Source organism: Colius striatus, chromosome 2 (assembly GCF_028858725.1).
Source record: "Colius striatus isolate bColStr4 chromosome 2, bColStr4.1.hap1, whole genome shotgun sequence".
Lineage (NCBI taxonomy): Eukaryota > Metazoa > Chordata > Aves > Coliiformes > Coliidae > Colius > Colius striatus.
In genome coordinates this window covers 121,903,179-121,916,946 of record NC_084760.1, presented here as the reverse complement: position 1 = coordinate 121,916,946, position 13,768 = coordinate 121,903,179, and the positions used below count along the sequence as shown (strand labels likewise).

The 13,768-nt window shown below is 39.8% G+C and overlaps 1 protein-coding gene across 6 annotated transcripts in view; it reads right to left on the bottom strand.

Moving 5' to 3' along the window:
• RALGAPA2 (Ral GTPase activating protein catalytic subunit alpha 2) overlaps window positions 1-13,768 on the bottom strand; it is a 121,218-nt gene that overhangs the window by 90,484 nt on the left and 16,966 nt on the right. For all 6 annotated transcript variants that reach the window (XR_009818154.1, XM_061989407.1, XM_061989410.1 and 3 more), the window contains exons 4-11: window positions 10,714-10,771; window positions 8,304-8,347; window positions 7,259-7,433; window positions 6,624-6,739; window positions 4,576-4,714; window positions 3,447-3,646; window positions 1,591-1,821; window positions 264-437 (exon numbers count right to left, since the gene is read on the bottom strand). Coding sequence is in view for 5 of the 6 variants with exons in the window: in XM_061989407.1 (XP_061845391.1) it covers window positions 264-437; window positions 1,591-1,821; window positions 3,447-3,646; window positions 4,576-4,714; window positions 6,624-6,739; window positions 7,259-7,433; window positions 8,304-8,347; window positions 10,714-10,771 (1,137 nt within the window). In the remaining variant the exon portion in view is untranslated. The remainder of the gene's footprint in view (window positions 1-263; window positions 438-1,590; window positions 1,822-3,446; window positions 3,647-4,575; window positions 4,715-6,623; window positions 6,740-7,258; window positions 7,434-8,303; window positions 8,348-10,713; window positions 10,772-13,768) is intronic.

Below are 13,768 nucleotides of genomic sequence, written 5' to 3'. Positions count from 1 at the left end.
CCATTAAATTCTTGCTGTCATGTTGGTATAAGCAGGGAGTAATCAACAAATCACATTTACAAAACAGCTGCGATCTTTCCCTGCACTTGGTAAGGGCTATTGAACACCCAATGTTCATTTAAATTATTGGGTTCAAATAAAAGCCTTTTTCAATCTTGATCTCCCACATATTTTTTAAGTGCTACTAATTTCCAAAGCAAGTTTAAAGCTTGAGTCATATGTTGTGGGCAAACAGAATAAAGCAAACAACACTGATGCCATACATGTTTACCATCCATCTGCACTGATGAATCCTCTAAGTTGACTACAGCATCCTGAGTGTCTTCCTTTTTGTCTGGCTCCTCCATGAACACAGGTTTCTCTTGCAATATCCACTTCCGATACACCTTAACCACTTTCCGTGTTGCAGAGATATCAGAAGGTGGCAATAAAAAAGCCTGCATTGAAAAGTTAACTTATTTTACTATGTATAGGAGATGCAGGTGCATGCATGTATAAACACATCCACCTACCACCACCCATAAATAATCTAGCCCAAAAAGGAAAGGATTCGTGATTTTCACTTCTATGTCTGTACTAGAAGGAGTTATGATTAATCAACAAGCCATGCAAGTACCTACACCACTCACAATTCCATAACTCTTAATACTGAACTACCCAGTGGGGTGAATGGGCACTACACAGGACGCTTTCAGAAAGGCGAAGAAACAGGGTAGAAAGAAGAAAGAAACCAGAAAACAGCAGAACAATTTGAATAGTGAGACTTTCGTGAGAGGTAAACACAGAAAGGATACAAATACCACCATGTGTTTCAATTACTGAACACTGCTCATACTGAATAAAGACCAAAGTCCTGCACCGCATCAGCCGTGTTCCCTCGGCCACTCTGAACCACCACCAGCAGAGGGCGGTATCGCACAGTGCCTTCCGACCACCCTGAAAGGCCTCTTCCCTGTGCCAGTGCCACCCCTCCCGGCCACGGGCGCTAGCACCAGGAGCTCCTAATCCCTGCCACACAAGGCACTTCACAGTAAAGCACGCGGGCTCAGTCAGCTGCTGAGAGCATCTGCCGTACATCTATGTGACCTAAAACTGCTGCTGCAACTGATTGCTATCTTGGGACCAGACCAAAGAAAGAAAGAGACTGGGACTCTCCAGTACGTCCATGTGCATTTCCATCCCAGACAATAAAAAAGGTGTCAGATTAATGAAACATGCTGGCAGCAGTCAATGCTCAGACATGAAATACTGCTGTTGATCACAGGAACAAAAATCTTACTAATTCAAGCAATGAATCTGCAAGCTAATAGCTCTTTACACACCTTTACACTACACTGTAATACAAAGAACAAATAAAATAGCCCATTCAAATAAGATACATTGCTGTCTGCACCTGCAACAAGTTTCAGAGCCCATAAAAATATCATCATTTGTTCTTAAAACCAGACATAGGAAGGGTTCCAAACTGGTGTGAAGCATCGTTTGACTGCTCACCTGACCCACAGCCTTCCCAGCACTCTCTCACCTAACCATGACGTTTCCTTTTAAAGGAAAAAAAACATACAATAGCAACTAAACATAGACACTTACCTGTCGAAACACCTCATTAACAAAGTTAACATATCCTCGAGTGGAGAGGAGGATTCTCTGCACCATCTCGTAGACAGTCCGGTGCTGCTCTTCGATGCTGCAGAGGCTGGAATTGCTGAGCCTTCTGTCAGACAAGGTGCTGCTGTTAGAGTGGCTTCTCTCCTGCTCGCTTGCATAAGACATATCACTCTCCAGCTCCACATTTTTATCTTGGTTTACAGCACCAACAGTCTACACAGAAGAAAACACAGGTCTAATGAAAGAACTGAAATAGTATACACCAAAAATCTGGAATCCTTGCGCAGAACTCCAGATGTAAGTGCTCTGTTTCACAACACATGGGGATCCCAACAGTCAGTGCAGTCTACAACTCAAGCCAAGAAGGAATTGGGTCTTGTAGTCTGCATGACTCTGCACTTCACAGTGCACCTCTCCCAGCCCAGAACAGCTGAGTGACCTGTCCACTGCACAACCCAAAAATACCAGAGGGAAGGGTGCAGTGGTGGGAGACGAGGAAGGTACAGACATAGTCGGGAGGAATTCCCAAGTCCCATTGCTTTTGGGAAGAGATGGATCATGCCATTATACATGGCTCATACACTTGCACATTATAATTGTACAGTTATAAAACTCTTTGCCATGTTTTGTTCTGGCGTTGCATTTATTTTGCAACATCTCAAAATGTGTCTGGCTAAAATGATCCAGCCTGGAGCCAACAGAGGACTAAAAACTTTTTAGTTAGCAGAAAATGAATCCCAACTTACATCAACTCAAGGCACTGCCCAAATGCAGCTCTGCTTTATGTTTAACTAATAAAGCTGCCCTCTGTTCGATCAAGTGAGTAGTAACAGAGCAGCAGTAACACCTCCACTGCTTTTCACAATGAACCTATTTTGTAAGATTCAGCCACACTAGTAAGGCATAGCCAGTAAATTTCAAAACTATCAGGAAGTCAGCATGTGCCAAAAGCTGGCACACAGCTTCAGCTAAACAACAGGTTTTGACTAGTTTCCATTTTGAGGGCAGCAACTTTTAAGCAACCTAACCATTTGGTGCCAGCTGACCACAAAATCCAGTGAAAACAACTCTTTTTCCAAGCCATGTCTGCTGGAATGGCACAGCAGTTTACACTAAAGATGGAATTTACAATGAGAAAAGATCAATTAAAAGAAGACACTTTCAGTGGGTAAGCTACACTTAGCTGGTGTAGAATCTCAAACTTCTACAATGAACTCCAAGAACAACTGACACAAAAATACACAGTTCTACCATAACAGTTAATGCATGCTTTTCCACTGAATCCACATTTGACAGTGACCTATGATTCAAGAGAAGAATATAAATTTATATTGGTCCTAATTTTTCAGCAGGAAGCTGGAGAGTCTCTTGAAACAAGAAGCATCTATTTCTAAATGTATTTCTAAAATTGACTGTGAACTCCCTAATCCTAGAGGAGTCTCAACCAACAAGTTGAAAGTTCAATACTTTTATAACATCTCATTGTAAACAGTTCCTATAATCAAGAGGAAAACAAAGCAGCCTTTGAAGTTGCTGGGAAATGGTCCAGGGCACTATAAATCTGACAGTTTACAGATTAAACTTCCCAAATCTAAACATAACACTGTTGAAGCTCGTAATGGAAACGACTACGAGGAAAAAAAAAGATTTCTAGTAAATTACTAAAGGGTTTCCCTTGGAGAGTCTCTCCATCAAAGAAGAAAAAATACCAGATAATCAAATATATCATTTATTCCCTCAGGGGTAACATTTCCTCCTTGCTTCAGTTGTCCAAGCGTCGTGGTCATCTGCAAGGTTGGCATGTACACAAGGAAGGAGAGGTAAACTGCAAAGCACACCTGAATAATCTTAGGGAGCATTTCTCCTCCGTTTTTCGTACTCTGAACAGCAGTCAAGTATTTCTTTTCAAGAAAGAAGGTAACAAGCCACTTAATAAAAACAACTCGAGCTGCCATATATGGGATTTTTGTGCTATAGACACTTTCATTGTTTCGTGTTGCAGTGATGTACACCGGCCTTGGCCTTACGTCAGGAATATCTGGTGAGAGAGAAAGACAAGACAGAAAGAAAATCTAAGCTTCAAAAGTTGTGATTGCTCCCCGACTCTAGTTAAACACATTGAACAGGCCACCAATATTTTCTCCACGTGAGAGAACAGATGCAATGACCAACTGCTTTCACTACATTAACGCTTATATTCCATCATATATTTTTCACTCCTAAAGAAGAGCAAGAACATAAAAGCACAGCCCTTTCCTGAAGGCATGCTAAAAGATAAACATGCAAGCAGAAGAGAAGGGCTGCAAAAAGAAGGGCAAAATCTGAAACACGAAAACACTCCTACAACATAATTTTATAAGTTTCATGGAGTTTTATTTAACAAGTACAGAGAGAGTGAAAAGATGGCTCTGGAGCACTTAACAGTGCACAGGTTTAGGAAGAAAAAGGCTACACTGGAAAGAGAAGTTAAGTCAGGTGGAAAGAGCACTACATAAGCTGAAAGAAATGAAAGTAAATCCATAAGAAAACGACTGCCAAAAAGAGACAAGTTAGGTCAAAATTCATTCATATGCTTAAAGTTAGGGGAAAAATCACTTGTACACAGGTGAAAAACATGGAAGGCCTGAGCTCTAGCTTTGAACAACACAGCTAAAGTGGCACTGAGGAAATCTGACACACTGAACTGCAAAGGACAGGAGTTAAAATTTAGAGAAGAGAGGGGAAGGATGATGAAGAGGATGCAGTACATCAGGTGAGTATCAACACCACAGCTCCTATGGATACAGAATTCAGTAGAAAATTAGCCAAATGTGAGCATTTCTGAAATAACATGCTTGTAATCCCACAGATGTAGATATATTGCCTTTCATTTGCTCATGTTCTCTCCAATTAAACAAGAAGTAAAATAAGAGTAACTACTCAGGTAGCTGTTCTTTTTCTACTTAAAAACCAAAGCTCACTACTTACCAAGAACAGGTTTGTAGATGTTTGTTAGCTTTGTAAAAGATGGAAACAAGTGAGGAAGGTAGTATTTTCTAAACAAGGTAAAGAGAAACTTAAAACCAGTGTCTTGGTTCTCCTTATTCTTCCACTCTAAACTTGCAGCCTTTGTCACAGAGTTAAGAGAAAGAAATAAAAAGCTTTAAGTTAATGGGCTTTACTGACAATCATTCCACACTGAATACAAGATGTAAACAACTACACTTTAACAAGGGATATAAAACATTATCACTGTCCCAAAAAGCTTTACAAACTGCAGTAAGGAGTCTGCACCACAAAGGCTTCAGCGTACCAAAGTCAGCCAGCTCGTTAGAAGCCAGTGTACTTGTGCCGTCTCTAATGACTTTAACAGATTTGTTTCTCAAGTGTAAATTTAGACAAAGTTACACTAGGCTAGACTTTTATCACATGTACGTTTGTCATCAGAAACACACTCAGTGCCCACGTTTAATGCCATTGCACACACATGGGCAATACTCCTTTGCAAGGCACAAGGAACGTCTGCTGCCACGCAGAGGCCTGACATCCCAGCTTGTTTTTAAAGGTACCCTTCCATTCTGGCATAGGTCAACACTGAAGTCATACATGTACTTTCAAGTTGCTCTTCACCAACAGTTTTGAACTGCAATTCCTTGGAAGGCCGTGTAAAATTCTAACAGAGTTGCCCTTCCCACACGACAAGGCCTTCAGCTGGGACTAAGATGCACGTGTTTTTTAAGCAACATCAAGACACTACAGGATCCTTACTTTTTTTTTTCAGAAACTGCTCTTGCAAAGCCTGTCCAACTGCACACAGCAGGTAACGAGTTCACTGAATCTACAGCCAAGACGATAATTTATTAAGAAAAACTCACTTGCTCACATCAGTCACGTGAGGGTTTTTTTCCTTTCAAGCATATTTTCTTTCTTTAATCTCTACATCTTCTTCCAAATCTCTAAACATTGTGGAACTGCTTGTGCAAATTATACATGTAGAGCTTGGAAACAAGACTACTGCATTTGGGTGTCATTTTATTTCTTATGTAAATAAACCGACTCATTAAATTCTACCCAGCTGCAGACATAAAATTTCTTAAAGATGTAGATTTGCCTGAGCAATCGTTCTGCACTTATATCAGATTATTTTAATCTCATCTCTTGTCTGCAGCAAGGAGGTTACCGCCCAGCTGTGCTCCTCTCTACCAAGCAATGCAAATAAATGAATGCTGATGAACCAAGACGCAATTGGATTGATAGTGCAGCCAGATTTTTAGATCCCAAACACGTAATAAGAATATAAAAAGAACAGTGAAAATATTTAACTGAAGCATTGTGCGACTCTGATATGTAAAACAGACTGCTGTGGAGGAAGTTGATAATTTCACACAGCCACTTTTCAAAATAAAGCATTTATTCAAGATGACAAAACCGCTTCCAAATATCATTTTGGTCTTGCCTTTTGATATATAAAAAAATGAATTCAAAGTATTTAATTATCTTTTATCTTTTTTTTAATGCTGAGCTCTTTAATGTTCATTGTCTGTACAGCTTCCACACTATTTAAAATGTTGCTTAATTTGTACTTTTAAAACATATACACTATCTGCATTTCTTTCCTGTACAGATTAATCTCATCTGTTCCTAATTAAATTTTTTGTTGTACGTGTTACTTCCATCTTCGAAAAAAACAAAACAAATCTCAGAAGCCATCTCTCCATTTTTCTCTCTTTCTCCAGTGGTCCTTCACATTGCCTTCTCAGCTAAATGTGTCCAAAGAGAACTAATTACATCTTTTCCCTGTATCATTTTTCTAAATGCAACCACAAGCGCACAGAATAGGCAGATACCCTGCAAGTTTGGAACACATGGCACAAGGAAATACCTTGGGGATGATTTTCCTTCTAAATTAAGAAAGTAGAGAAAATAGTTTCTTCTGGGAGAGGGACAAAACTAGCTCCATATTGATACAGGCTTCATTTTCTACGACAAGTACATTCCCCCAGACATGAATGGTTAAAAACATCTCTCCTCCGCACCTGAATGACCATGTATTTTAACAGCAGCTGGAGAAAATAGCACGTTTGGTCTTCAGCGATTTTCTCTCCAGAGACAGCTGGCAAAAGTGGGGTTATTTCTTCTGGAAAAATCTTGGCTAAAACAAAAAGAAACCGTTTTTAACATAGAAAACAAACACAAAAAACTCCCACCAAAAAAATGTGTGGGTTTTTTTTTAAATAAAAGAGACTGATTGAGAAAAAACCACTAGTGCACTACTCAGCTGCAGAAAGGCAGCCCCGGGTACACGTCCCCAGGCCCCACGGCACGCAAACACGGACAGCACCAGCCTCTCTGATTTACTGCAGTTTCGAAGGGTTAACACGAGCAGTCACTGCAGATTAACCACCAAGACCTATTTCCAGTAACATGTAAATACAGCTGCACCTCAATTAACAAATCCCAACCAACCAACCAACCCACCCCAACTGCTCCGAACTGCGAATGGTGAGATCGGAAGGCTATACAGCCACCACAAACACAAGAGCTTGTCAAAGTCAGTACACCTCTGAATTATATCATCCATGTGGCATCTTCTTCACGAGAAACTCTGCAGCCCTACAGCACAACGAAGGGGGAGGCAATTATTTCACAGAAATGGCGTTTGTTTACTCACCGTCTGGCAAATTAGGAGGACTAATGAGGTTATCTAGCGTGCAGGGACCTCGAGAGGACATAATGGGTGGGAAGCCAGGCACAAGACATGCAAATATTAATATCTGCTCTTCTGCACAGTTAGTCTGAAGCGCTTGAAGCCAGAGAAGAAACAGTCGGATTCCTTCACATCTTATCTACAAGGGGATGATTTTGTAGAAAAAGACATTAAAACAAATTGTTAAGTACAGTAACGTAGTTAAATAGTTAAGAAAATGCAGGACAAGTGCCTTCATCCCAGGTATGTGCTAGTGAGTCTTTCCATCATACCAAGAGTAATCACATTATTAACTGTAAGCAGAAAAGGGTGGGAGGAAGCTGTACCCAAGGCAGTGGCCCTTCAGGAGACAGCACTACCACTCCACCTTCAGAGGCAAAAAAGTTCTAGCTCCACTCTTCCAGTTCTTGGGACCAAATGTATCTGGACTAGTCTCAACACTCAGAAAGGGTTCTGGAAGTACAATAGCAACTTTAACACACAACTAGGGAGCTGATCATACTTGGTGCTCTACGAGGTCTCAAATCTTGGCACTGCAGAGGTCAAAGCAGCTATTCCCCACACCACCACTGGGATCAGAAGATCCTCATCAAAATTAAGGTGCAACAAAACCTCCCAAGGTGGGGCATTCACTAAGTTGACTTACCTTTTTTTAATAACAAGATACAATTTTTATTTTAGCAATGTAATTAGGAAAAAACCAGGATTTAAAACTCTTTGGCAAACAAGAAGCCAATACTTTAAATACAGTACACTTTGTGCTAAAGGAAAAAATAAAATATTAAGCAAAATATATTGATGCCCTGTCCAGATAACTTTACAGAGGTCATTGCAACAGCAATATGACAGGAGAAACACTGAAAAAATCTAGGGTTACAATAATAAAAATTATGATTAAAAGGTGAACAAATCACAAAGCCTACCCATCTGAAAAGCACTGCTATTGGGAAAATGCAAAGTAGCACGCTTTGCAAGAATTAAAGGATATACTAATACATCAGAGACATACCTTGAGAGAATTGCCAGTGTGCAAAAGTTTCTTCAGAATCGACCCTGGATTAAGAAAATTAAATAGCCAGGTATCAGACACTTTCCACCAGAATGGGTGTTTAAAAAACACTACAGGAAGGGCTAGTTTGATGTCACTAGCTATGTGGCTACTCACATACTGAGAAGTGAAAAACCTCAAAGTGAATCTAATTACAACCACCATCATCGATATCGGTGTATCTGTACAGTAAAGTACTGTGGGTTCAGTCAGACGACAATCATTTTCATTAAAAAATAAGATATCTAGGTGACACCTTAACTTACTAGATTTGGGGGAATCTACAAGCCCAACTTGTAGAATTAGTGCATTCAAACACACTAATATTGACAACAGTGCTCAGGAAAAGATGCTAATGATATAGACTACATTCCCACCTATAAACCACAACTACTAAAATTGCTAAATACCCGTATTCTGGTTTTAGAAGCACCAGACTAACTACCCCTAACTTTTACTTCCCCTGGATTTGTGAATTACGTGCATTCCTTAAAGTGATCCTTCCCTCAAGACTCACCATTTCACAGTCCTAAATGGAAACTGTTAACATGGATAGCAAATACATACTAATGCTAGTGAACATGAAGGAAAAAGCAAACCACAAGGTACAACTGTAAATAACTGCACCACCAAATTGTGTGTTTATTTATTGGACAAAGCTAAAAATTATGTAAATGTGACGGTTCAAGAGAAGAATGTACTAGCAATAAAACAACTGACTAAAACCAATTTGTTCTGGACTAATTCAGATTAAATGGTAGTAAAGTGGTCAAGCAGATGTCTCCTTTTATTTTCGTCAGTGCTAACTGGATATGTGACAACAGCCCTTTCCTTGACCTTTAACTTCCACTCATTATTTCTTCTGCAAGAGCAAATTCATTGTTCTGATGAAAAACACAGCAGCTGATGAAATGGTGCTGGAAACCATCCAAGCAACAACAAAAAAAGTACCTCTCGGAAGAAATGTAACTCCCCCGCCCCAAGCAGCACAACATTTACGAAGAGACAGCAAAACAAAATGTTGTGATCACTTTGGTAGCAGGCAGAGGCTGAACTTTCAAATGTGATGAAACAAAGGCATTTAACTGGGAGGGAATTATGAAACTACTTTGTCAGATTTCACCTTTCAGTATTTCCGTGCCCTTTTGACTCTAGCTTTATTCAATCTGGTCAAATAAGAAGAGGAATAAATTTGGCTTTCTGGCTCCTGAATATAATCACAAGGTCAAAACATCCCCTATATAAACGCTGCAGTCCACAGGGAATATTTAAATAATAAAAAGTTAACTATCTTCAAACGAATGCCAACAGAGCTTTGTTTTCTCCCACAGCATACATGTTTGTATCGAATTTTAAAATCCAGTTGAAAGTCCTACGTTACCTGTCTGAAAAGTTCTAAAAAATTATGACAGTTGTTCAGAAGAAACAATCCTGCTTTTCCTCTTTAGATCTCCACAGTTCACGAGTAACTAAACCAAGTGTGTTAGACATCTATTATCTTTACGCTTAAGAGAAAACAACTGTAGTGGAATAACATGAAGTGCTTTAAGATAAGCACTCCAGGTGCCTCAACTAAGCTGCCAACATTATTTTCTTCTTTTATGCACATGCTGCAACACAATCTTCAGTTCCATGCTTCTGCAGCCCTGTTCTGCAGAACACCTGCCCTGCAATGCATGGGGAATAAACAGGAGACTAAGGACAAATAAGCAGAGCTTTACTAACATGACTTCTGTCAGAATCCTATTGCTTCCCTCCCTCCAGAAGCCAAAATGTGTACAGTAAATATTGTAGGAGTGTGGGTACAGGAGGGATAGGCTCTTGGTTTGACCAAGGGAGCGACATCAATAGGTACCTTGTGGCTGCTGTGGCCAGTGTCATATTCTAATGTGAAGCTTGGTAAATCCTTTGTTACAGGAGAATCAGTGAAAAGACAGCTGGGGCCAAACTTGCAGAAACACCATGTATTCATGGTTCCACTTGTAAAGGCCAGTAATGTTGTGGATCACTTATTAAAAGAAATATTGGTCCAAAAAAGCTACAAAAAAGTTTAATTTTTGTCCTCAATCACTTTCCTTCACTATTCCAGCTCTAAACCAGAAATTCCTCCTTTAATTCCCACAAATAGTGTGACAACTGTATGTTTCATAAGAACTAACAAACCCAACTGCAGAGAATACAGGAGTATCAGAGAAGAAATTAAGCTCTTTGTTCCCTGCAGTATCCCAGTGGTTGCATTCAGTTTAGCACAGTCTGTGCTCAGCTATCAAACAGACACCTACTCACCCGGTACTTGCAGCACCAGGTATGTGACTACAGAATACACTGATTTGACTTGTAATAGAAGTATTTTTAAATCATTCTTTCTTACCTATACTGCGAAAATGCCATCGATAAAAAATCCTCTCAGGTAGTAGTTGCAATATTTTCTGCAGGAAACAAAACTACACAGTCAGTTTTTCCATAATACAACGGGTTACTCAGAGGATACAGAGAGAAACTAACACACAAGACAAACAAAATGGTAATATATACACAGAAAACACAATAGGAAGCAAATGCCTATCGTGGTAAGGACTCTTGCCCATTCCTTTACTCTGTTACAGAGAAAGATACTTGGAATGGTCCTGAACAAATATCATGACACTGTCATGAATCACCTTCCCTTTCCCACCGTCTTGCAAAACCCCAGCATTCCAGAAAATGAATGGATTTCTAATGACAGAGTTACAGGTTTCCAAGAAGCTCACTTTGGGTTACATTTTTCTGAAGTGTCTGGTAATGACTACTGCCAGATTGATGCAGTCCAGATTTGGAGCTCCTGTGGCTTAGGTCTGTCTTTTCATCACCTAATGGGGTCTGATCTCCCAGCTAAGGCAGAGAGGAACAGCAGGGCAGTTATTTTTCCTGTGAGATGATTTACCTGTGTTTTCAGCTGGTGAGTGAAACTGAGCCAAATCACACAAAGCTAGACTAATTTAATTCAGAGCACATGTAGTTAATAAAGCACTTATGTGGAATAACATGTAGTGGTCTGCCTCTGTAGTTTTGGACTGATTCTAGTAGAGGCAGATCAAAGAAAGAAAGAGGTTGTGGTCAGACCCATACCCCTACAGTTTTGTTATACTACCAGGCACCAACAAAGTAAAGCAATTTAAGCATATGCTTAAGTGCTTTCTGAAGAGAATCTTACAATCTTAGTTGCAAAGAACAGTTGTGGAAACTAAACATTGTTCTTTGTCAGTTTAGTGGAAGGTAATGCTATTAAATAATCTGGATAATTCAAAACTATTTGGAGGTCTTACTTGGGTAAATATGGCTTTTGAAAGGACTTTAAGTTAACAGGCTCCAATACAGCTTTTTTTTTCTTCTCTGTTGCAAACTATCAGCAGTATAGACTAGGGCTTGGCAAGTAGATGCAGCAGTAGTATAGGACAGATAAATTACTGCTGCTCAGTCTCTCAAAGTCAGGGGAGAAACACAGTTTCACATAGATTTCACATAAAAATGTGTCTGGATTTTACAACCATTGAAATATGAAATCAGGAGGGAACATTTAAATGGGACACTAGTTTTCAACATCTACTTTTGGAAATAAAATCAAACGAGATAAATGACTAGCAGTCGGAGCTCCTTGTAATTATCAAACAACATCACTGGACCCAACTTCTGCACAAAGCACCATTAAGTTTTCAGAAATACTACATGCAGGATGCAAAATGAATGACCAGTCACTGAGCAACGGTGACCCATTTGTTGGTCTTTTGCACATCAAAGCTCACTAGAGGAAATAAAGCATCGCAGTCAACGAAGCAAGAATTGGTATTTTATGCAATGCTTCAGAAACGGCCAACACATGAATCATTATTGCTGTTAAAAACAGTATGCTTAAGAGATGGAATCAGACAGACTTTTTCTACTGTAGACAACAAACTGCTTAAAAAATTATATACAACACGTAAGATAGTGTTTTTGAAAATGGAACATTCCTTTCTCCATGGCAGAAGATGAAAGTCATGACAAGTTCACAGACTTAGGGAACTAGACCTCAGGTCACACAGACAGACTGGTTTTCCTTCACATCTTTAGCACAAGACATGCTCCCCAAATAGTATTTGGCATTTCTAAAAGCTTACCTAGAATAAAAACACAGATCAGGCAACTCCCTTTTATGTTCTCATTGTATTTTGTTTTGGCACTTACTCCCACAGCCCCCTCCCTAGGATAACACAGCAGCAGGGACCAAAGGAGCAGGCGGCTGGTGGCCAGAGGTCTAGCTCCCCGTCCATGGGCAGAAGGAACGCGCTTGGGATGAAGGATCTGACTGGCTATAAATGACGTCATGATTCACATTTGGGCTTTACCTGTTAGTTAAGGACCACGTTTCTGCCAATCAGATTGCAGGATCCACAGACAAAGAATTATCATTATCCATCTAAATATTAAACACTAGCAGCACACCACTTCTCTAGGCTATTTCTGACATTAATCTTTACTTGGCACAGAGCAGAAAGGAGCTTCAGGCCTAAGTCAGGATTAGTTTAAGTCACACCAACAGTGGTGGCACTCTGTATGCAGACTTTCGTCTGTATCCAGACACGTTAGACCCATCACCCACAGCATGCCCAAAGCACACCAGGAAAAGCTCCATTAAACAAAAACCTAAGACAAACTGGCAATGGAAAACTGTCTGGGTTCAATATCAGAATACACTTCAGGGAAGAATCTTTACACATCTTCACACCTGTTATGGGAAACCAGATACACAAACCCACATATATTTTGTTTCCATTGTTTAAGTCGTTGTCAGAAGTACAGGGCATCGTTAGAGCAAAACCAATTTCCTTGTACAGCCACACTAAGAAGCTACCTTCACCTTGTCTTTAGATGCAAGTTCTCTCTCTTTTGTTTCAAAGCACTAACTTTTGAGAACAAGCTGTATTTCACTTCCAAAGGATCAAGCACCACTTCTGTGACACAGTGTTTTATTACAAATTTGTCAAAGTCAGGTTAATACAACTAGTGAAAATGCCTCCTGGTATGTTTCAGACATCACAGAAAAACTCATTACCCTGAAACAAAAATTGTACTTAGTAAATACATGTCTATTTCACCAAATGTCTACTGTGCACAGTATGCTTATCTGTTATGAATGAAAGTTTATAAAAGTGCTTCAATGGCATACAAATCCTCCTTAGTTGCCAAAAGAAACAATACATGTATCTCCCAAGAGCTTCAGTGATGTTCTTAAAGTAATTTCATGGGTGACACAGCCCAGTCGATTCAGGATCAAAATAAATATGTACCACTTCTGAGTTGTTCCAAACACAACAGCACACTGAAGGAAGCTCAGTTGTACTACGCTCTCTCTGTTAGATCAAAACCACACCAATCATTATTTGGGAAGGCCCAGAGGTACCATGGCA